This window comes from Asterias amurensis, chromosome 6 (genome assembly GCF_032118995.1).
Source record: "Asterias amurensis chromosome 6, ASM3211899v1".
Taxonomy (NCBI): domain Eukaryota; kingdom Metazoa; phylum Echinodermata; class Asteroidea; order Forcipulatida; family Asteriidae; genus Asterias; species Asterias amurensis.
Window position 1 is genome coordinate 24,777,272 of NC_092653.1, and position 20,522 is coordinate 24,797,793.

Below are 20,522 nucleotides of genomic sequence, written 5' to 3' on the forward strand. Positions count from 1 at the left end.
GTGGAATTATTTCTTATTACATCAACATCGTCGTCTGCTAGAAAGCACATTAATTCGCAGGTAAAGTTATCATGTTTAACTGCAAATTAGAGATACAAAACAACAAATAAGCCACAAAGAACATACCTATGCATGGTCTGTGGTAGCTGGCACTCGTTTTGGTATTGGTTCCTTCACTGAAAAGGTAAGGGGAGATGGGGCGATTGTGGGTTTGTAAAAATACAGTTTTGGGTGGGCTGCCGCAGTGCCGAGTACGTGCAGTGCCAGTGCAGTGCCCCAGCCAGTGCATGCACCTCTCAAGTTCTTGTGTGTACAACTACAACAACTTTCTGAACAAGAATGTAGGGGTAGGAAGTGCTCTACGATACTATAGGCTATAATGTACTCTGGACTATCTGCGATTCTGTATGACAAGTAAGCCTACATACGGCTAATCATAATGCCATTATTATGCTGGTAGTGGTAGTACTAGTAGAAGGCCTAGGTGGGTAGTAGCTAGTACAGTAGTACTGTTCATGACGGAGAGTGCGTGTGATTTGTGTGATTTTATGTCCAACATGTTTGACAATTTATTTGTTTAAACTTTAATTAAATAAATAAAAGGTATTTAGTGGATATACTGCTAGAACCGACTGAGATGCTATTTAAACCGGCAAGTCTGGTTGTAGCACCCTTTCCTACTCCAACATGTCAGACAAGTTTGTACCTGGCATTACATAAATATTGTAGATTAAATTGCAGGCATTTTTTACCATTGTTGCCTAGCTGACTGTAAAGCGTACTACTTTTATCAACCTGCACATTCCACATCCCCATCCAGTTTTCTTCAATCCTTCCCCCCCCCCCATTGATGCTAAAATATGATTCAAACTTTGGTAAGATTTTGAACAACTGGTCCTTCACTAGAAAGATGGAAGGGAGGTAACGTAATATTCCTTTTCCCCTGGACTGGAACTGTAGTCATAATGAACTCAACTTATGCCAAGAAAACTAACTTGTTATTGAACTCTTTCTTTTTTATTAACACCCAGTTATAAAACACAGACAAGATGGCAGAATTCGGTGCTCACTTGACATCAACGACAGTCTCAAACAGACCTTCATTTTTTGAAGTTCTTGCTCAAGAAAGTTTGATGAGTACACTTCGCCCGGCCATGAAGCATTTGATAAAGGTGACTTTTCTATATTGTTAAAAAGTCTTAAAATTGTCTCTGTAAAGGTGAAATTGTTTTTGTTGATGGCTTTATTGAATAACTTCATTACCATACAGCTTATGAATTGCTAAAGGCTTCTGTTTCCTTCACAAGTTTTAAACAAGGTTCCAACAAGTTCACTTGAGTTTCAAATTACTTGCATTACACTCACATGAACCTTCTATTTCCTAACATTCCCTGCAAACCTGGATTTAAATGATGGGCACTGAGGTCATGACCTTTATTGCCCTGGTCTTGGCCTTGGAGCCCCTTCAAAAGTTTTCCAATGGAAGTGCCCTCTGCAAAATGAAAATGGCCTTGCCCTCTCAAAGACCAAGTTCCAGGTCTGTCCTCGGACCTTGAACTTCACTCTTGAAGGGGCAAGGCGGTTTTACTCTGGTAGCGGCAATTCTATGAGGAAAATGTGAATTTGTATTGAACTTTTGCAAAGGACACCACAACAAAAGCACAGGGCTTGTAGTTTGAGGCGTGTGTCCTGCATCTGGATTTCTTGTTCAGTTGTTACAGGACATTCTTCATTACCTCTTGCTCGTTTAACCGTTATGACTTCTTTCCAATGTAGATTCTTGCTGAACACAATCCAGCTCGGTATGCCATCCTCTACCGGTTCGCTGATGAAATCTACACATCATTAGACGTACTTCTGCAACATCATTTCCTAAGCACAACCAGTAAGATTAGTATTAGGGTGTAGGGTGTTGAACACATTTAGGCAAAATATTTTCAAGTTGGGCAAGTTTGTTGTGCTTAGAGGAATAACCCTTAGATTTATTAGGAACAATTTCCAACCCGGCAAGCCATCTGGAAGCCATCTCTCCAAGAAATTTGTTTACAATTCCTAAAGGAATGCTTAAAGGGTGGTCATTAATGAATTTACTTTTATTAAAAGAAAGAACCTTGGGTAGTTTGATATTTTTCACGCAATTTGGCGGGTCTCAAAAGGGCACTCTGGAGGTTTTTTTTTTTTTACCATTTCTTGGGTTGAGTATACAAAACTTGTTTACAAACAGACTGTTTAACCATTGAGTGTTTTAAATCTTTAAAACACTTCTTGAAGTAAACACAAATTTACACATTGTTATACTAGTTTGTGTGTAATAATGTGTCTCTGTTTATTTCTGTCAGGTGCATCGTTCGCTGAGAACTTCTACAGTTTAAAGCGAGTTTGTGCTGCGGCTTCAAGTAGTAAGACACAGTCGGATGTTCCACAAGGCCTAAGAAGTTGGCAGCATCTCAGATCCATTATCTTCCTGGTAGGTAGACAGGCCCTATTCATTACTACCACTGTGTGGCAGGGCCCTTATAACATGTATGACATGCTCCTTGTATGCTCTCTGGAACAAGACACAACAGACACAATCAGCTACCGGAGTCACACGCTTCGTAGCTAGTGCATACTGCATATACAACATAAGAAGACCAAGCAAGCAACACTATTGCATGGAAATTCTCACCATTAGCAGAAGCATTTGAAAGTGGCCAGGCTTTTTCATTCATACTGCCCGTTGCTTGCTTAATTTGTTCACACTGGATACACGAGTCACATGATTCCTGCTCACCACCACAAATAAAATTCCTGATGAGGCAATTCAAAATAGGTAAGCCCACTCCACCTGTGTGGAAACATCACTCACATAAATTGTGATAAGTGCTTATTGCATTGAAAACAATTGGGAATTCATCACACCGCACCACATGTGGAACTCGTGATGTGACAATTCAAATGACAATAACATGTTTAAATTTGTACTGGGCCTTAAAGATCATGTTTGTCATACTTTTAGCCATGGATTTGTGATAGTGATTTATCAGTGCATTAACCCAAATTTCCTATAGTGATTTACATGGGTCCATTTTCTTATGTAACTCAACACCCAATATTTTGGACTCTCTGATCTGGATCCTGTGTTAAGCAGCCAAGGGACCCGGCCCCTAAAACCCAGCTCTCGTAGTCGGTTTACTAAAACAGTCTTACAGCATCGAACATATCAATTAGATTTGGGGGTTTGGGAATTGTTTGGTGTAGGGGTGAAACCTAATGAATTATGACAGTCTTATTATTGCTGCCTATTACATTTCACAGTCATCATCAAGGTTTTGACTCATTTATTTCCCTGGGCTGATGAACTGAGCAAGTTGGTAAAATGTTTCCATTAGGTCGCTTTGCCATTTATTTTAGATTCAGTACATTTGATTTATGAGTACCGGACACATAGAGGTTTACAAAAAAAACTCATGAATGACAGAGTGTGACTTTAGCCCCTTTCACACGAGAGCCATTTCGCAAGGGTCCCTTGTTAATTTGTAGCATGGTTGTAAAATTTTACAAAATGTACCTTGTGTGAAAGGACAACAATTGTTTCTACTGTCCAAGTTTCTTGCAAAATCTTGTCAAACATTGCTACATTTCACAACCATGCTAAAATTAAGCAAGGGATCCCAGTTAAATTGCTGTCATGTGAATAGCACTTTTGAGTACCGGTCTTGACACTTGAGCATTGTTGCTTCATCATTCAGAGGGGCGAAAAGCCACAATGCACATAAAAAGGACCCAGTACACTTATCTTTAAGACAATAAAAGGGATTTGCCTGTTTGTTTCTGGCGAGGTTATCTGCAGATTGTCCCGTCTCATCTGGTAAACCCTTATAATCATAGTTCAAAACTTTCCATACCTAGCATATAATAATACGCTTTGATAATATATAAATGTAGAAAAAGTGCAATTTATTAGAACTCTGATTATTTTTTTGGGTTTGAAGGCACTCGTTCCGTACTTGAAGCTGAAACTAGAAGCTTTGTATGAGAGGTGGAGAGATGAAGATTTGGATCGACCCGGTGCAGTAGCAGAGCAACTTAGACTACGGAAGATCTTCAAGACAGTCTTCCCATTCCTGCATATGACATTAGAGGTTCGTTTGTCTGGGTGTTTACTTTTGGTGGTGTGTTAGCTTCCATTTTACAGTATATCAAGAAAAATGAAATGTAAATAAGCATACTTTTATTTGAATGTGGCATAGTAATTTGAAGACAAATCATGCCCCATGTTCTTCTTCTTGGTCAGTTGGTACTGGATTGTGCCGTTGTGGTCATCATTATTACCTTCCAACCATCTCTGCTATTCAGCATGGTGGTAACTGGCTTCTCTACTTCTCCACCTTATCTTGTTCTGTCTTTACTGCACAAACCGCTGTCACAGTTCTATAAATGTGCAGACCCTCATGCATGCATGCTCCTACTCAAATTTTATGTTTTCAAGGAGGGACTTCAAAGTGTAGGTGTCAGGGGCTGATTTAACTCGAGGCGGGAGCGAGTTCCAGATTGGTATAGCTCTTGGATACAAGGAGTAACAGTCTTTGTTTGATGAGATGGTGTTATAATTTAAAGTCTGATTTTGACAAGTTGTTGGTCTAAATACCCTTGGTCTATTCCTGCCTCTTTATGTCAACTGTACATTGCTGGTCTGCCCCTGCTTCTATTCCTCTCCATTCTTCTCTGTACTAATTCTACCTGTGTTGTGCTCATGGGTGAGCAAGATAACTTTTTTTTTTTTAAAGAGAAAGTAAAAACCACCAAAATACTACAATGACATGGACTAAGATGATGATTTCTTGATGATATTTTCTTACTTTCCAGAGCACCATGTTCTTCTATCAGTTGAGATATCTCTTTGATAAGTCCGATTGCCATTCTCCGTTCTTGAAGCTTGCAGGTGATTACATGTTAACTGTTTACACATGAAACCTATTTTATTTGTCATCTTCTTCAAGCAAACTTGAGTCTTTGATTGTGATTGGTTGATCCATGGCAACAAGAGTGGTTTGGACTATATAACACTCTGTGTATTGCCCTGTTGTAAATACACCTATAAGCTACGTGTCAAGTTTGCTTTTAGATAAATTAATTTTTATGCCCTCCATGGAATATGGAAAACTATAGCACGGTTGTGTCCCATATCCAACTCGGCTGAAACACGACACTATATTTTCTGCACTCCTCTTATGCTTGTGTGTTAACTTATATTTTCTGAAATTGTTTTCTTGCCAGTGAAGATTGTTGAAGGTCCCTCAGAGATGTCTCTGAATATACCTTTCCCATTAAATTTAGCCTTGGTCAGATCTTACCAGCTCACAATTTGTTTTCATTTGTTTTTCTTCATGTTTGTGCAGGAGTGAGATTAAAAAACCTGAGTAGGGAGGATATACTATTCCAGGCCTCTCAGGGATCAGTTGTTGGACCAAATACAGGGTAAGTCTAATCTGAGCATCATAAGTCCAGGGCTTAATTTCATAGAGCTGCTAAGCACAAAAATTTGCTTAGCATGAAATTTCTTCCTTGATAAAAACAGGAATACCAACCAAATTTCCATTTGCTGCATATTATTGCGAGTTCATTCAGCTGTTGTTTACAAATTCTGAAAATAACGTGAACATTTGCTTGGAAACTTTTGCTTTTATCAAGGCCAAAATTTCATGCTAAGCAAATTGTTGTGCTTAGCAGCTCTATGAAATTGGGCCCAGGTTCATGTACTTATGGGGCCGTCCAAAGCTTACAACATTTACAATCAGACAGATAGTATGAGGAGAGACCAAAGTAGAACTCTCTTTACAACCTTGAAAATGTGGACAACTTTGGACAGTCCCCGATACACTGTTAGTGAACCCTCGGAAGCAACAAGGGTATGCCCATTGCCCAAACACTTCAAATTACTTCCACTGGGGCCACCATGCATACGCCACTACATATAAATTTAATTGACTATACTTACAAGGTTAATTCAGTTGGAACGGTAACCTCACAGATCCTGCCACCATGATACTGGGGAGTGCGTTGCCAAGGAGCAGGGGGGTGTTTGCTCTACCCTTAAGGAGCATGCTGTCAGTTAGAATACCGTAGAAACAATTCGCAATCTATGAAAATATTTGATTAATTATAAGTTAATATATCACATGGTATTTACCAAGGACGGTTGAAAAAGCACTTAAAGGCTAACTATTTACATAGAAACTGCATTTAAGCTTTTGTAGCAATTATGGAGACAAGTTAAGTACATGTATTTACTAAGATAATAAACACAAAAAGCTAACGAACGAATCCCTACCGAGTAGCATGTCTACGGATTTTCGTATCAGGAAAGTACTGAATATAAAGTGCTTTACTCACATTGGTGTATGAGTAAAACTAAATAATATTCTTTTTCTCAATGAAAATCTCCAAGTCTGTGGTCAGAACAACAAGAAGGTTACTTATCAGCTATCACAGGTCGGCCATTCACAAAGATAACACAGAGCCACCTGAAAAGGCTCGAGTAGAAATCATGGCTTCACTAACAGTGTCTCAGTAGGTCAGGGGTTCGAATCCCACCCAAGTAGTATGCATATGGATTTTGGATCCGGAAAGTACCGAGTACAAAGTGCCTTACACACATCGGTGTACAGGTGTATGAGTAAAACTAACTAATATTCTTTGTCTCTACGAAAATGTAACATCTCTGTACCTTTCTCATGTATTCTCCAAGTTTGTCGTCAGGTTTGTGGCATTATCTCAAGCGAGGTATCGGCATTGCTGCAATCTCCATCTCACAGGGTCTCTCAGTCAGTATCTTCTTCCTACAGTTCTTAGAGTGGTGGTACATGAGTCAAGACAATCAGAGTAGACTGGCTGTTACTGCATTACCAATACCTAAACCACCTAAGGTAAAGTGAATGTGTGTATGAGTGTTAAAGGAACACGTTGCCTTGGATCGGTCGAGTTGGTCTTTGAAAAGCGTTTGTAACCGTTTGTTAGAAAATGCATATGATTAGAAAGATATTTAAAGAAGAGATAATAATGATCCACACAAGTATCACTCGAAATTGTGTGGTTTTACTTTTACCTTGTCGACTAATACGGTCGGCCATTTATGGGACTGCCATAAATGGCCGACCTTGTTAGTTTGCAAAGTAAAAGAAAAACCACGCGATTTTGAGGCAAATTTGTGTGGATCATTGTATTCTACTTTTAAATCATCTTTCTAACCATATGCATCTTATAACAAACGGTTACAGCTTTTCAAAGACCAATTCGACTGATCCAAGGCAACGTGTTCCTTTAAGTGGAATTCCATCTATGAGAGGGCAAGGCCATTTCCACTTGTAATATCTTAAACTGAAAACATTTCTGAAGGGGCACCAAAATCAAAACCAGGGGAACATATAATTGCCTCCATGTAGTTCCAGGCACAGGAGCATCACAGATTCTAGCGCCCTCTTATTCAAACATAAATCATGAGTTTAAAGACGTCAACAGAATCATCTTCTCAAGAAACAGGAAGAGAACTAGAACAAGCACTTGACGATGCAGAGCTTCTAATTAACTATAGGAGGAAGTTTATAGATTAACACTCCAGACATACCTAGCTACTGAGTCAGTATTATTCCCCCTAATGACTTGTGCATACAGTAACTAGACTAGAGAGTAAACACTGACGACATGCATTCCCAGTCTAATTGCAATCATTTATAATGGTTAAATGAGATGCTCAATTAAATCAATGTGGATTTCCCAGTAATGGATTGCTGTTTTGATTGCTTGTTCTCATAAAATGGTATTAATCCACCCCTTTCACTTGTTGGTTGTATCAGTTGATGTCACAGTAACTTTCCCTGAATGGTAACATAAATTATTTGTACCATATCAGCTTTGTCAAGTGGTCAAGTTTAGCTTTATGATGCACTCATGTTCCAATAGATGTAGCCCAGGCGCTGATTTCACAAAGCAATAAAATTTATCGCAAGACAACTTGTCAGTATTACTATAGTAATTTGTATTGTGACATCACACTTTACTTAGCAACTACGATTGATCTGCAGTTAAGATCAACCTTAGCTCTTTGTGAAATCGGCCCCAGGTTGGACTCCTCCATGAAGTCTTGGATTCTACCAGGGCTACAATGAGTCCTTGTGAAATTTGACAAAATCTTACAAGTGTCATGTTACTCGCATAATAAGGAGCCATTGTATTTGATACCCTTTTAATCTTGTGTCTGCCAACATTCCACTTTCTATTGGAAAATGAGTTCATTATCCATTTCAAAATTGTATTTACATTGCAAATTTTAAGGAAATTTAAACTGGAAACGAAATATTGGCAAGGAGAGTAAGAGGTGTATCTATGTTGAGAAAGCATCAATCTGTTTTTTTTTTTTCTTTTCCGTTTGATCAAAGGTTGAGCAAAAAGAGAAGAGTGCAGTTCCTGAAGATGCATCTTTATGTCCTCTGTGTCACAAGCATAGGACGAACGATACTGCATTATCAACATCAGGGTGAGTTTAAGCATAACGGTGCTTTCCCTATGATTGTCTCAGACTCCTAACTGTCTCAGACCAATTTCATGATGCTACCCACCATGGAATTGTGCACTTACAGAGTGCCATAAGTGCAGGATGCTATAGACCTTATGCATTGACGTCATCCAGCCGCCATCTTAGCGGTGAAACGGTGACGAAACAATTGAACGCACAGATGTGTATGCGCGGCGCACAGGATTGGCCAATGAACAACCTCATTTTGAACTCTAGGTGAGGGCACCCTACTGAAATGACGTCATGTGCATAAGGTCTATAGTAATGTCATGCAATTGGGATCCAGCTGCAGTGCTTTTAATATTTAACTGGTCCCACAGCCGTTTGGGTAAGATTTATTGTGTTAGTGGTGCACAACCTAATAAATGCTGCACAAGTGGAAAGACAATGCCCCCGATCTTACCCTGAAATGATAAGGAAACGATGAAGTTGTTACCATTATGGGATGAATTACAGTTGAATATCTTGGCAACTGGGTAGAAATTTCCTCTTTTGGATATTACACTTTTCCCCATATGTCCTGTGCTTGCAGCTAGGTAAAACCTGTGCAATGATGAATGATGAAAACAACTACAATATTAATATTAAAGTGCTCTGTTAGTTTCCTGTTTTTAGTTGTATATTGTGTTATAAATTAGGTAATGCTGACATGATTTTGGGTATAAATCTTGGACTCGACATCTTGCAAAGTTTGGACAAAACGGTTGATCATCATGATTTTGTTTTCAATTTCAGATATGTTTTCTGCTACCCATGTATCTACAGTTTCCTTAAAGGTCACCACTGCTGTCCAGTCACAAGCTACCCATCCAAACTCAGTCATCTTGTCAAACTCTATCCACCAGACTCTTGATGTCTCGAACTTTGACCTTTGCGTCAACGAACATAGACTAGCCAAAGTGCCTTGATTCAGATATGGACTTGTATTATACCAACATCTGAACAAGTTGATTTGTTACAAATGCTGTTCTGGGGTTTTCTCAACACTATGCACTTTAAAACAAATTCCACTTGTTATCTTTTACAGGTTTGATGTTTCAATACTTGAGTATGAGTTATACAGTCTGATATTTAATTTTGTACATTTCATATATATTTCACAAAAAATCCCAGGTTGTTTTTACCAGGAACTTTTATAATTTGTTTTATTTGGAGAGTTTGGTATCAGTGTAACAAATTATAGTTGCCATCTGGTCACTTGCTGTGTGGGTGTGTGGATGTACATTAATTTTGTCTCGAAATATGAAATCGTTATGGATGATCGACACACAAATAACATTATTAATTGGACCCTCGAGCCCTTGAACCTCCCCAGGTTCTGAAACATTTGATGCATAATTAGCCAGAATTATGCAGTAATCTTTAAAGGCATAATTAGCACTTGGTGTATGCCAACATTATACACACAATAATAAATCTGTGAAAATTTGGACTCAATTGGTCATCAAAGTTGCAGGAGGACAATGAAGAAAAAAAAAAAATAATAATAAAAGCCTAATTTAAGCCTGAAGTTGTTAATTAATATTTAAGTGAGAAATTTACTTCTTTCTCAAAAAATACGTTACTTCAGCGGGATAATTATTGCTTTGTACTATCAACAACTCTCCATTGCTCGTTACCAAGTAAGTTTTGCTAACAATTATTTTGAGTAATTACCAATAGTGTCTAGTGCATTTAATTGTGTGGCAACAGAATATCAATAACCTGTTTGTTTATTTAGTCATAAGTGGCAACTCATAAACAAAAAATTGCCTCTCAGTAAAAACAGCTAACTGCCATCAGTTCTTTAAAGGTTAAAATTTACATACATTGAATGGTTGTCACTAATGTATTGCTATGAGTTTATGATATTGTCAGCTGGCCTAAAACTACGAGAAGTGCACCTGGTTAGGAGTAATTAGGGTTATAAATTACCTTTCAATGCAACCATTTTGTGTAATCAACAATTGTGAAAACAAAAGCTAGGATGTTAACTAATGCCTACTTTTGCATTTTATATTGTGTGATTAGTTTTGATTAATTATATGAGGATTTTTGAACATGAGTTGATGAATGTTCCCTGTGACCACATTCTGTAGAGTTTCGCTTTTGTCGTCTCAGTGTCGGATCGTTCATCTCTTATTATTAATCAAGTCAAAATTAGCTTTGTAATGGGCTGCGTTTACTTCATTTGGTACTGGGTAAAAAATACATTTCTCTAAATTTATTTTAAAAGTGTACAGTGCCATTGTATTTGACATCCTTCTATCGTCAATATCCTGAAAAACTCAATTGAACATTTCAAATAAATTGGTTACTCTTCCTGTACAGACCACTTTAAATTTATTTCTGAATTGCTACGGCATTTAACAAAAAAATTACCTCTTAACTGGCGCACAAGCTCCTCAGTGGAATGCACTGTTTGTTGATATCTCAACCGTCTTGTTTGAAATTTCGCTCTGAAAGAGTATAAAATAAAATGAAATTTTAGGCTTGCACCATTTTAATCTAAGATTAGAAATTGTAATTTTCTCCCTCTTTAAGTTGAAAATGAGTGCATCACAAAACTGAATTTGAACGTTGAGTACCTCTTTAATAATAAAATTTGTCACATTTTTAGCAACAATTTATTCAAAATCCCCATCCGTTTGTTTTCCGAGTAAAGTTATTCTTATGTTAATTCTAATACTGAATTTGCATTAAATTTAATGTCAGTTTTCATTGAATACACACCCAGTTAATTTATTCCAACATTAGGTAATTGCATATAATTTGAAAGTTTGATTCATGTATGGAGCAAAACTAATCAAATCGGCACCACCCAACTAAGAATTGTGAAATTAAGGCTTCTGATGTCTCTCTGATGCCGCTTCTGATGCCTCAAAAACTGCCTCAGCAGTTTTCATATAAAGTGCAATGTTAAAGGAACACGTTGCCTTGATCGGACGAGTTGGTCTTTGAAAAGCGTTTGTAACCGTTTGGTATAAAATGCATGATTAGAAAGATTCTGTAAAAGTAGAATACAATGATCCACACAAACATGCCTCGAAATTGCACGGTTTTCCTTTTACCTCGTCGACCAACACGGTCGGCCATTTATGGGAGTCAAATTTTTGACTCCCATAGCCGACCGTGTTAGTTCGCAAAGTAAAAGGAAAACCACGCAATTTCGAGGCAAATTTGTGTGGATCATTGTATTCTACTTTAAAAAGATCTTTCTATCCATATGCATTTTATAACAAACGGTTACAAACGTTTTTTATAGACCAACTCGTCCGATCCAAGGCAACGTGTTCCTTTAAAGTGATGCATTTGTAACGCGAAGTCGCATTATGGCTGTCATGAACCATTATAAATCGGGCTATCAGTTTCAATCAACGGGTGTTCCTAATGACTTGTTTCTCACGTTGCACAGTGAGTTCTTGCTCAAACAAATACTTGGTGACCAAATAACATGCGTCATGGTTATAGGTTATTGCCAGGAGAGAAATATCTTGGATTGGGATTTCACCGGGATCGGGAGGTAGTGGGATTGGGATCTCAATGGGATTGTGATTTTATTAGGGTCGGGATTTCATCGGGGTCAGGATTTCATTGGGATCGGGATTTTATCAGGATCGGAGTTTCGCATCAGTATATGTAGGGATGGCTCGTAACCAAAACTGCGAAACTGTCAAAAAGGGGACGTGTTCACACCAAAACACCTGTTACCCCAAACATGCTAAGTCCAATTTTGGCAAATTTTGGCAAAAATGCAAGTACTGGTAATGGCCACATTTTCAAACCTACATCATACTTTAAAATGCCAAGCAAAAAGAGCTGGGAAAAGGCATAACTATGATATCGCAAAATCATGGATAAGAGCCATTCCGAGCTCCACCCCAGGAGATCCGCTCATCAGAAGGCCACTCCGAGGGTCGCCGCCGCATGAGCAACACCACGCGCCCCCGACATTACTCAGTTTTCTGCTCCTCACATACTACACTGTAACATTATTGCCGGACTTGTGAAGTCCATTCCAGCCAGAAATTGGAGAGGGAATAAGCGGACGGTTCGCCCTTCCCAATTTAATAATTTAATATCTGAAAGCTTTTGTAATTTATCAAGCGATCAGGTGACACGTAAACTAATCTGCCTGAGACCCAAGGCAGACCCAGACAGATTTACAATTTCAGCCGGGAACTAATATCTATTCAGAAAATTTAGACATTGATATGATAAAACCGCTTATTTGACATGCCCATTGAGTTTTACATACATAAGAAAGACTGCCCCATTTATGTCAACCTTCTCCTAACACATTTTAATGAAGTCAGGAAAATGAAAAGAACTAAAAGAGTTAAGATTGATCTTTACAAAAGCAAGTTGTGTCATAGTAATTGGGTTTTGGCACGACCCACTCTCGTTAAGAAAAGAAACTTAACATCCAATTTCCCAAATGTCACAATTTCAACCAGTGTTGCAATGGCACTTTCAAATATCCTTACAAATAACAACCAAATACAATATGCGACAACTTAATCAACAGCCCACATGTCTTTGTGGTCCATGGATTTGTTAAAGATGAAATTGTGGGTTTTCCCCAAGATCTTCACCCTTGTAATGACTAAGAGACACAGCTTCATAATTTCAACAAGTTTGACGGCAAAGCATGCGGACCTCCTTAAAGGAACACGTTGCCTTGGATCGGACGAGTTGGTCAAAACAAAAGCGTTTGTAACCGTTTTTTATATAATGCATATGGTTGGAAAGATGTTTTAAAAGTAGAATACAATGATCCACACAAGTTTGCTTCGAAATTGCGTGGTTTTCCTTCTACTGTGCGAACTAACACGGTCGGCCATTTATGGGAGTCAAAATTTTGACCCCCATAAATGGCCGACGTGCTAGTCGACGAGGTAAAAGGAAAACCACGCAATTTCGAGTCATGTTTGTGTGGATCTTTGTATTCTACTTTTACAACATCTTTCTACCCATATGCATTTTATAAAAAACGGTTACAAACGCTTTTCAAAGACCAACTCGACCGATCCAAGGCAACGTGTTCCTTTAATACCAACTATAGTGCGACAAAACATTAATCACGAGGCCACATGCCTCGCGGTTTATCATGGATTTGTTAATATCTTCAGATGAAATTAGATTACTGAACTTCAAGGCGATCGAGTGATGATGATTTGGAATCTTGTTACCTGAGCAAGACCTTAATGAAGACCGGTCAAATATTGAATGGTGAACTGGGAATCACATAACAACACATAACTTATTTATGTTCTTTCTTAAACTTCACTAAAAAAAACCGGGTCGGTTTATAAATGCAGTCTTTCATCTCTTGCTGGTATGTGAGGGTTGTTAAATTACTCCTCAATCTCCGGTAGAGTCCGCAAAATAATTGTGAGCCAACCATACAAAATTTTCCTCAACCAAAAATGAGGCAGGACATATTTTGTCCTCATCTGTCGATTTACGGTATCCACGCTGGAACGACAATCAGGCGCAATGAAGAACAAGAGATATTAATATCCTCTTCTCAGAAACAAACAGTTACTTCTCAATAAACAGAGGCTCATTATGACTTCGTAGGTATAGTTTTGAAGAGGACACACAAAATGAGACAGTAAACATCCGCAATGAACTGTTTAATTGTAACAATAAATATTGTAGTTGACCTGTTTGTCGTAATTACTCATTGCAGGTCAATTTTCAGAGCCTTTGACTGATGAGCAATAATAATTTACAACTGTGGTAATAATAATAATCTACGAACAAACATATGATTTATGTTCATGCGTGTATCAATAGTGGATGTATTATTAGTCCGTGGACAGCTCGCTAAAAGACCTTACGCATTGACGTCATCCTGTCATTAAAACTGTGCTTCAACAACGGGCCAAAGAAGCGCCCTTCTTGGACCTGAAGCCGAGAACGTCTTACTCACAAAACTATTCACCTTAAATCAAAATACTTCTATTTTGTTCCTTCTTTCTTTTTTAAGCTGACCTTTTCTTTTTTTTCTGGAGGGGGGGGGGGGGGGGTGATACTGCAGAAACTAACGCACACATATCAATTATTGAGTTGAGGGTGGTCTCCTATATATGACGCGTTCTGCACAAACGGCTCACGTAGTGAAGAGCCTTGGACTGCTTGACCAGTGTACGTCAGCGGCAAGCTTAATTGCAATATCACGTAGAACTGTAATCAAGTAAAGGAAAGGGAGAAAGTAATACAACAAAACATACCAAATTAATCCAGCCGTGTCAAGGTGTACTGCGATTGATCTTTCGATGCTTAAGTGCTATGGTAGCTCCGGCATTCGGCCATGGTGGTTTCCTTATGTATCAAAATATTGAAGCTTTCACAATTTTTAACTGAATTAAAAGAACACCCATTTTAGAGACCATAGCGGTCACAACGAAAATGTCCATTAGATTTAACCTACTTTTATTCGCACAACGAGGTCATAGTGAAACTCACATATAGAGCAGACATTTCCAAATGTTTCCCCCCGGCATACTATTTATGCACATATACTCCCAAATGTTTCTCACATTGGCATACTATTTATACATTGTGAAACACAACAAAACAATTCTTTCACTAGACACTTTGCTTTTACAGAAAGTTAAAGATCACATTTCAACACTCAATAGTAGCCACATGGAAAACTTGTGATAATTTTTACAGAAATAAGTGAGAGCTTCGAGAAAAAATACACCTGGTAACAACGGTAAAGGGGATTAAACAACGCTGTAACATTGGAACTAATTAAACAATTACGTTTTATGGAACAAGTTCGATACCTGTAATATTGCTCATTGCTCATGACGCGTGATAATGGTCACACTTTGTCCTTGCGCCCGGCAATGTCATAATTGAAACACTTTATGAAGTCCTTGGGCACTCATCAGTGGTGTGACATAAAATAGGAACCGTAATTGCTTGATGTGATGGAGTGGTGAAAGCATAGTGAAAGCTACACTATAGATGTCTTGCCTCGGTGATTTCCCATTAATAGGTAGAATGGTAGGGATGTAGACCTCCCTACTGATCTGATGAGTGGACTGTCCCCCAAAGCAATGCATCATATGAATCGAGTATGAAGCGACGGGATGATTTGAAACCCTGCCTTAACCCTATGTATAAGGGTTTGTGCTCAAGGAGCACACCTGTGTCTGATAAACTATTTGGACAAGATCTAAATTCATCGATGAAACAGGTTGCCGAGGCTTTTAAAGCCGGTAGAAAGCTGACTTATTCAGAAAATAACAAAAGTACTCAAAACCGTCGGTTTGAGCCTTACTCCCAAAGAACCCGTGGATTTCGCCAGGGTTTCACGACAGGGCATACCCCTGGAAACAGAACTCAACCGCGGTATACGCAACCCTACTACCCAAGTGGCAACCGCCGAGGCGGGAGAAATGATAGTGGGAAGTTTTCCCACCATAAACCTACAGAAACAGCTACAAGTGGGCAATTTACTGAAACAAAAAACTGGTATGTAAAACATGACTCCACTGCAATTTCGGCTTGTGCCGGGCAGTTAAAGTTTCACCATTATAATTGGTCTCAGATTACCTCCGACGGGTGGATTCTAAACACCATATCAGGCTGCAAAATTGATATCATTGCACGCCCTGTACAATCGGTCAAACCAAAAAGAATAATGTTTTCTGATGAGGAAATTCAGACTGTAAAACAGGAGATAAAAGAACTCCTTCAAAAGGGTGCAATTCAGCCCACTAAAAGGTCTAGCTGTCGGTTCGTATCGAACATTTTCCTCATTCCTAAAAAATCTGGTGGACTGAGACCGGTTATAAATCTGAAAGATTTGAATACTTTTGTAGATATGAACATTTTAAAATGGAAAATATAAAACTAGTTGAGGAAACTATTCAATCCAATGACTTCCTTATATCCATTGACCTGAAAGATGCGTACTTCGCAATTCCAATGAGTGAGATTGATCAATCTTATCTGTGCTTTTCATGGGAGAATCAGTTCTATAGATTAACCTGTTTACCTTTCGGGCTGAGCTCAGCCCCTCGAATTTTCACAAAGGTGATGAAACCTGTCATTGCAGCAGCAAGAAGTAAATGAATTAGGCTGGTAATTTTTATTGACGATATTCTGATCGTGGCTTCATCGGAGAATGAAAGCAATGAACAAACAACCTTTGTGGTACAGTTTATTGGAATATTTAGGATTCCAGATAAACAAGGAAAAAATCCTGATTGAAACCGCAGACCCATTCAACGTACCTGGGCGTTGAGAGCGATTCCAAAACAATGACGATCAACGTTCCAAAGTCGAAAATACACAATTGAAATCGGAGGGAACACAAATTCTGGAAAAGAAAGTCTTGACTTTACGGAATCTCGCAAAATTCATAGGCATGATTATTGCCACATTTGATGTTTTTCCAAGAGGAAAATTGCATTTTCGAAAACTCGAATCTGCCAAATCGAATACCCCTTAAAAAATGAGTATGTCAATTATGATGCAAATATTGCAGTAAACCAAACCATAAGAGAAGAGACAACATGGTGGTTGGATATTCCATGCGATGATGTAAAATCGTCAATTAAAAAACCACCCATTACTATTGTTATCTGTACAGATGCCAGTAATACCGGCTGGGGGTGCAGTCTCCGAAACGGACAACTCTTACACACAGGGTACGTGGTACAAAACCCAACAACAGTTGCATATCAATATGTTAGAGTTATTGGCAGCTCAAAATGCATTGCTAACTCACTGTGAAACTCTCAATAATGTTCATGTTCTGATCAAATCAGACAATAGCACAGCGGCGTCTTATATTTCGAGAATGGGGGGAACTGTTGGTCCCTTAAATGACCTCGCATCAAAAATCTTCCTTTGGTGTATCGAAAGAAATATTACTCTATCCGCAACCCATATCTCAGGAGTAGATAATACCACTGCAGATTACCTTTCTCGTAAGAAATTGAATAAAGAATTGAGTCTCAACTCACGTATATTCTGGGATGTTGTAAACATGTTGATTTGTTTGCATCTTATATTAATAATAAGATAGGTTGCTATGTGTCATGGAAATCAGACTCTAACGCATGGGCCATTGACGCTTTCTCAATGCAGTGGTTTGGTATAACACCTTACATTTTTCCACCTTTCTGTTTGCTCTGTAGAATTTTGGACAAAATATCACGAGAGCAAACTCCTGTTTGCCTTCTCATCGCCCCTCTATGGAAGGCCCAACCGTGGTTTCCACAGTTGCTACAGTTGGTAATTGCAAACCCAATCAAACTACCAGAGTTTTGTCTGATGCATCAACCACTACTGCCGGTTCCAAACCTGCACCTGGTCGCTTGGGTCATATCAGGGAATGTTGGAAAACAAAAGGCATTTCGGCAGAAGCTTCCAACCTCATCGCAAACTCATGGCGGTCAAGTACAAAGCTGCAATATGAATCAGCTTGGGAAAGCTGGACTAGTTGGTGTAGTGGACAACAAGTTAATCCATTATCTCCAACTGTAGCAGACTTAGTAAATTTCTTAGCCAAGGCTCATTCAAACGGAAAATCATATTCCACGTTAAACAGTTACAGATCAGCTCTGTCTTCGGCCCTACCTAGAATTGAGGGACATGTAGCGGGACAACACCCTCTAATAGTACGTTTAATGAGGGGAGTATTTAATACAACACCCCCGAAACCGAGATACTCAAAAACATGGAAAGTTTCAATTGTTTTAGATTATTTAAAATCATTGCCAGTTAACAATGAACTTTCTTTATTAGTTTTAAGTCAGAAACTTTTAACTCTAATAGCTCTTGTATCAGCTCAAAGAACCCAAACGCTGGCTAGTATAGATACTATATCAGTTTATTTCTGTGTTATTTCCGTTTTGGATTTATTGAAAACGAACTGCCCAAAAAGAGGATTGGGACATAACAAAATAGTTATACCAAAATTTGATGAGAACCCAAAGTTATGTGTTCTCCGCACATTGAACGATTACTTGGATCGTACTGAGTCGCTTAGAACAGTTAGTGAGGAAACTAAACTGTTCATATCAACCAAGAAGCCACATAAAAAAGTAACCATTGGAACATTGGCTCGATGGATGAAAGCCGTTTTATGTGCAGCGGGAATAGATCCCTCTGTTTACACTGCTCATAGTTTTCGCAGTGCAGCTACATCGGCAGCTTTTGCGCATGGGGTAAAGCTCCAAGAAATTCTGAAAACAGCCGACTGGTCAAATGCAAGTACATTTGCTAAGTTTTATAATAAGCCAACCGAGGAAGTATCCTTCGGTAAAGTAGTGCTTAGTTCTAGTACATGTATGTAATACTTTGTTACATATAATAACTAAAGAGTTCCTCATACGGTTTGTTGACCTGGTTTTTAATTTTTTTGACCATCACAGATTATTTATCTACTTTGAACATGCAATCCCTCTGGAGACTTGTACGAATGTTATGAAATAGAATTGAAAAATTATATGAATGAATGAAATATAATTGTAATTCTATGAATAATAATGAAGTACAAGTCGAAAAGGGTCCCGCCCGCTGCTGGGTTTTGAACCCTCCCAATACTGTTTGGTCAAAAAACTATATGACCTCAGAAAAGATGGCTCAGGACTTGTGTCCGGGCCTTTATATACGGGCATCGCCCCATGGACTTATTTGAATAACAATACAACCGAATGTATTGTGTGATCCGCATGCCATCACGTAGGAAGGAATGCAATCCCTCTGAAGACTTGTACTTCATTATTATTCATAGAGTTACAATTATATTTCATTCATTCATATAATTTTTCAAGTATAGACCACAAGGAAAGAAAAAACGCTTGTTACATTTCCAATACCTTACCATTGAGACCCAAGGGGAGACCCAAGTGTTCACAAGGGACAACCAAAGGGGATTTCCCCTACAATGAACCTTTGTGAACTTTTGCGGAAGAATGTCAAGGAAAGATATACTAATAAACGAAGAACAAATAAAAAGGAATGGTTCTTGCGAATGTGTGACCCACATTGTGTGCTTGGAATTTCAGGAATTCTTCAGAGGGTTTTAAGGGTGTGTGTGTGTACTCATGAAGAAAGGAGACCAGTGTGAAAGCACAAAATATTCACCATTTATAGGTAAATCTAGCTCAGTGGTATAATCTGCTTAAAGGCAGTGGACACTATTGGTAATTGTCAAAGACTAGCCTTCACAGTTTGTGTATCTCAACATATGCATAAAATAACAAACCTGTGAAAATTTGAGCTCAACCGGTCATCGAAGTTGCGAGATATGAATGAAAGAAAAAACACCCTTGTCACACGAAGTTGTATGCGTTTAGATGGTTGATTTCGAGACCTCAAGTTCAAAACCTGAGGTCGCGAAATCAAATTCGTGGAAAATTACTTCTTTCTCGAAAACTATGGCACTTCAGAGGGAGCCATTTCTCACAATGTTTTATGCCATCAACCTCTCCCCATTACTTGTCACCAAGAAGGTTTTATGCTAATAATTATTTTGAGTAATTACCAATAGTGTCCACTGCCTTTAAGTCTTACATGCAGGCACCCACCGTGATACCCGTGGCATGATACCCGGGTCCTGGGACTATGCCAAACGATGTACAATAGGTTTCATTTCATCAGGTTATAACTTCTAACTGGTTCTTTTTGCTCTGACCACACCCAACAGATTGTTCTCAGCAGATTTCATTACCAGATGGGTGGACCATTACACAATACAAGGGCCATCCCCGTCTACTCTCTAGGAGTGAAAAACACCACTCTTTACATTTCGAGTTGTCCCCCTCATATGGCTCTTTAAACAGAGTGGTGGTTATTCACTCTTAAATGGGGTTTCACTACGGAAGGACAGAGTGAAACATCACTCAAAAAGATGCAAACTACAATCTAAAAGAGTGGAAGACCACTCGAAAAAGAGTTGTCCCTCATATGGCTCTTCAAAGAGTGCCTTTTCACTCTTTTGTATTTAGAGAGC

General features: G+C 38.7%; 2 protein-coding genes across 3 annotated transcripts; both read left to right on the forward strand.

The window, feature by feature from the left end:
- Window positions 1–27: 27 nt before the first annotated feature.
- LOC139938415 (peroxisome assembly protein 12-like) lies at window positions 28–11,245 on the forward strand. 2 transcript variants are annotated; one of them, XM_071933922.1, is made up of 10 exons: window positions 28–60; window positions 1,032–1,172; window positions 1,777–1,885; window positions 2,340–2,467; window positions 3,975–4,124; window positions 4,849–4,924; window positions 5,382–5,460; window positions 6,731–6,908; window positions 8,418–8,515; window positions 9,290–11,245. In XM_071933922.1, the coding sequence occupies exons 2-10, from the start codon at window positions 1,050–1,052 to the stop codon at window positions 9,405–9,407; spliced, it is 1,059 nt and encodes a 352-aa protein (XP_071790023.1). In that variant the 5' UTR covers window positions 28–60; window positions 1,032–1,049; the 3' UTR covers window positions 9,408–11,245. The 2 variants fall into 2 exon arrangements, with proteins under 2 accessions (XP_071790023.1, XP_071790022.1); XM_071933921.1 differs by having other exon boundaries at window positions 38–184.
- A 749-nt stretch (window positions 11,246–11,994) lies between these two features.
- LOC139938731 (uncharacterized) lies at window positions 11,995–18,957 on the forward strand. Its single transcript, XM_071934350.1, has 5 exons — window positions 11,995–12,056; window positions 15,608–15,999; window positions 17,046–17,101; window positions 17,701–18,183; window positions 18,940–18,957. The coding sequence occupies exons 1-5, from the start codon at window positions 11,995–11,997 to the stop codon at window positions 18,955–18,957; spliced, it is 1,011 nt and encodes a 336-aa protein (XP_071790451.1).
- Window positions 18,958–20,522: the final 1,565 nt, after the last annotated feature.

Excerpts from the sequence above, each read along its gene's own strand:
- LOC139938415 (XM_071933922.1), top strand. The coding sequence starts at position 1,050 with ATGGCAGAATTCGGTGCTCACTTGACATCAACGACAGTCTCAAACAGA. Across the intron at positions 4,925-5,381 it reads TCCGTTCTTGAAGCTTGCAG|GAGTGAGATTAAAAAACCTG; the intron begins GTGATTACATGT and ends ATGTTTGTGCAG. Across the intron at positions 6,909-8,417 it reads CAATACCTAAACCACCTAAG|GTTGAGCAAAAAGAGAAGAG; the intron begins GTAAAGTGAATG and ends GTTTGATCAAAG.
- LOC139938731 (XM_071934350.1), top strand. The coding sequence starts at position 11,995 with ATGGTTATAGGTTATTGCCAGGAGAGAAATATCTTGGATTGGGATTTC. Across the intron at positions 12,057-15,607 it reads GATTTCACCGGGATCGGGAG|CAATGCATCATATGAATCGA; the intron begins GTAGTGGGATTG and ends TGTCCCCCAAAG. Across the intron at positions 17,102-17,700 it reads TGGATATTCCATGCGATGAT|AATTTTGGACAAAATATCAC; the intron begins GTAAAATCGTCA and ends TTTGCTCTGTAG.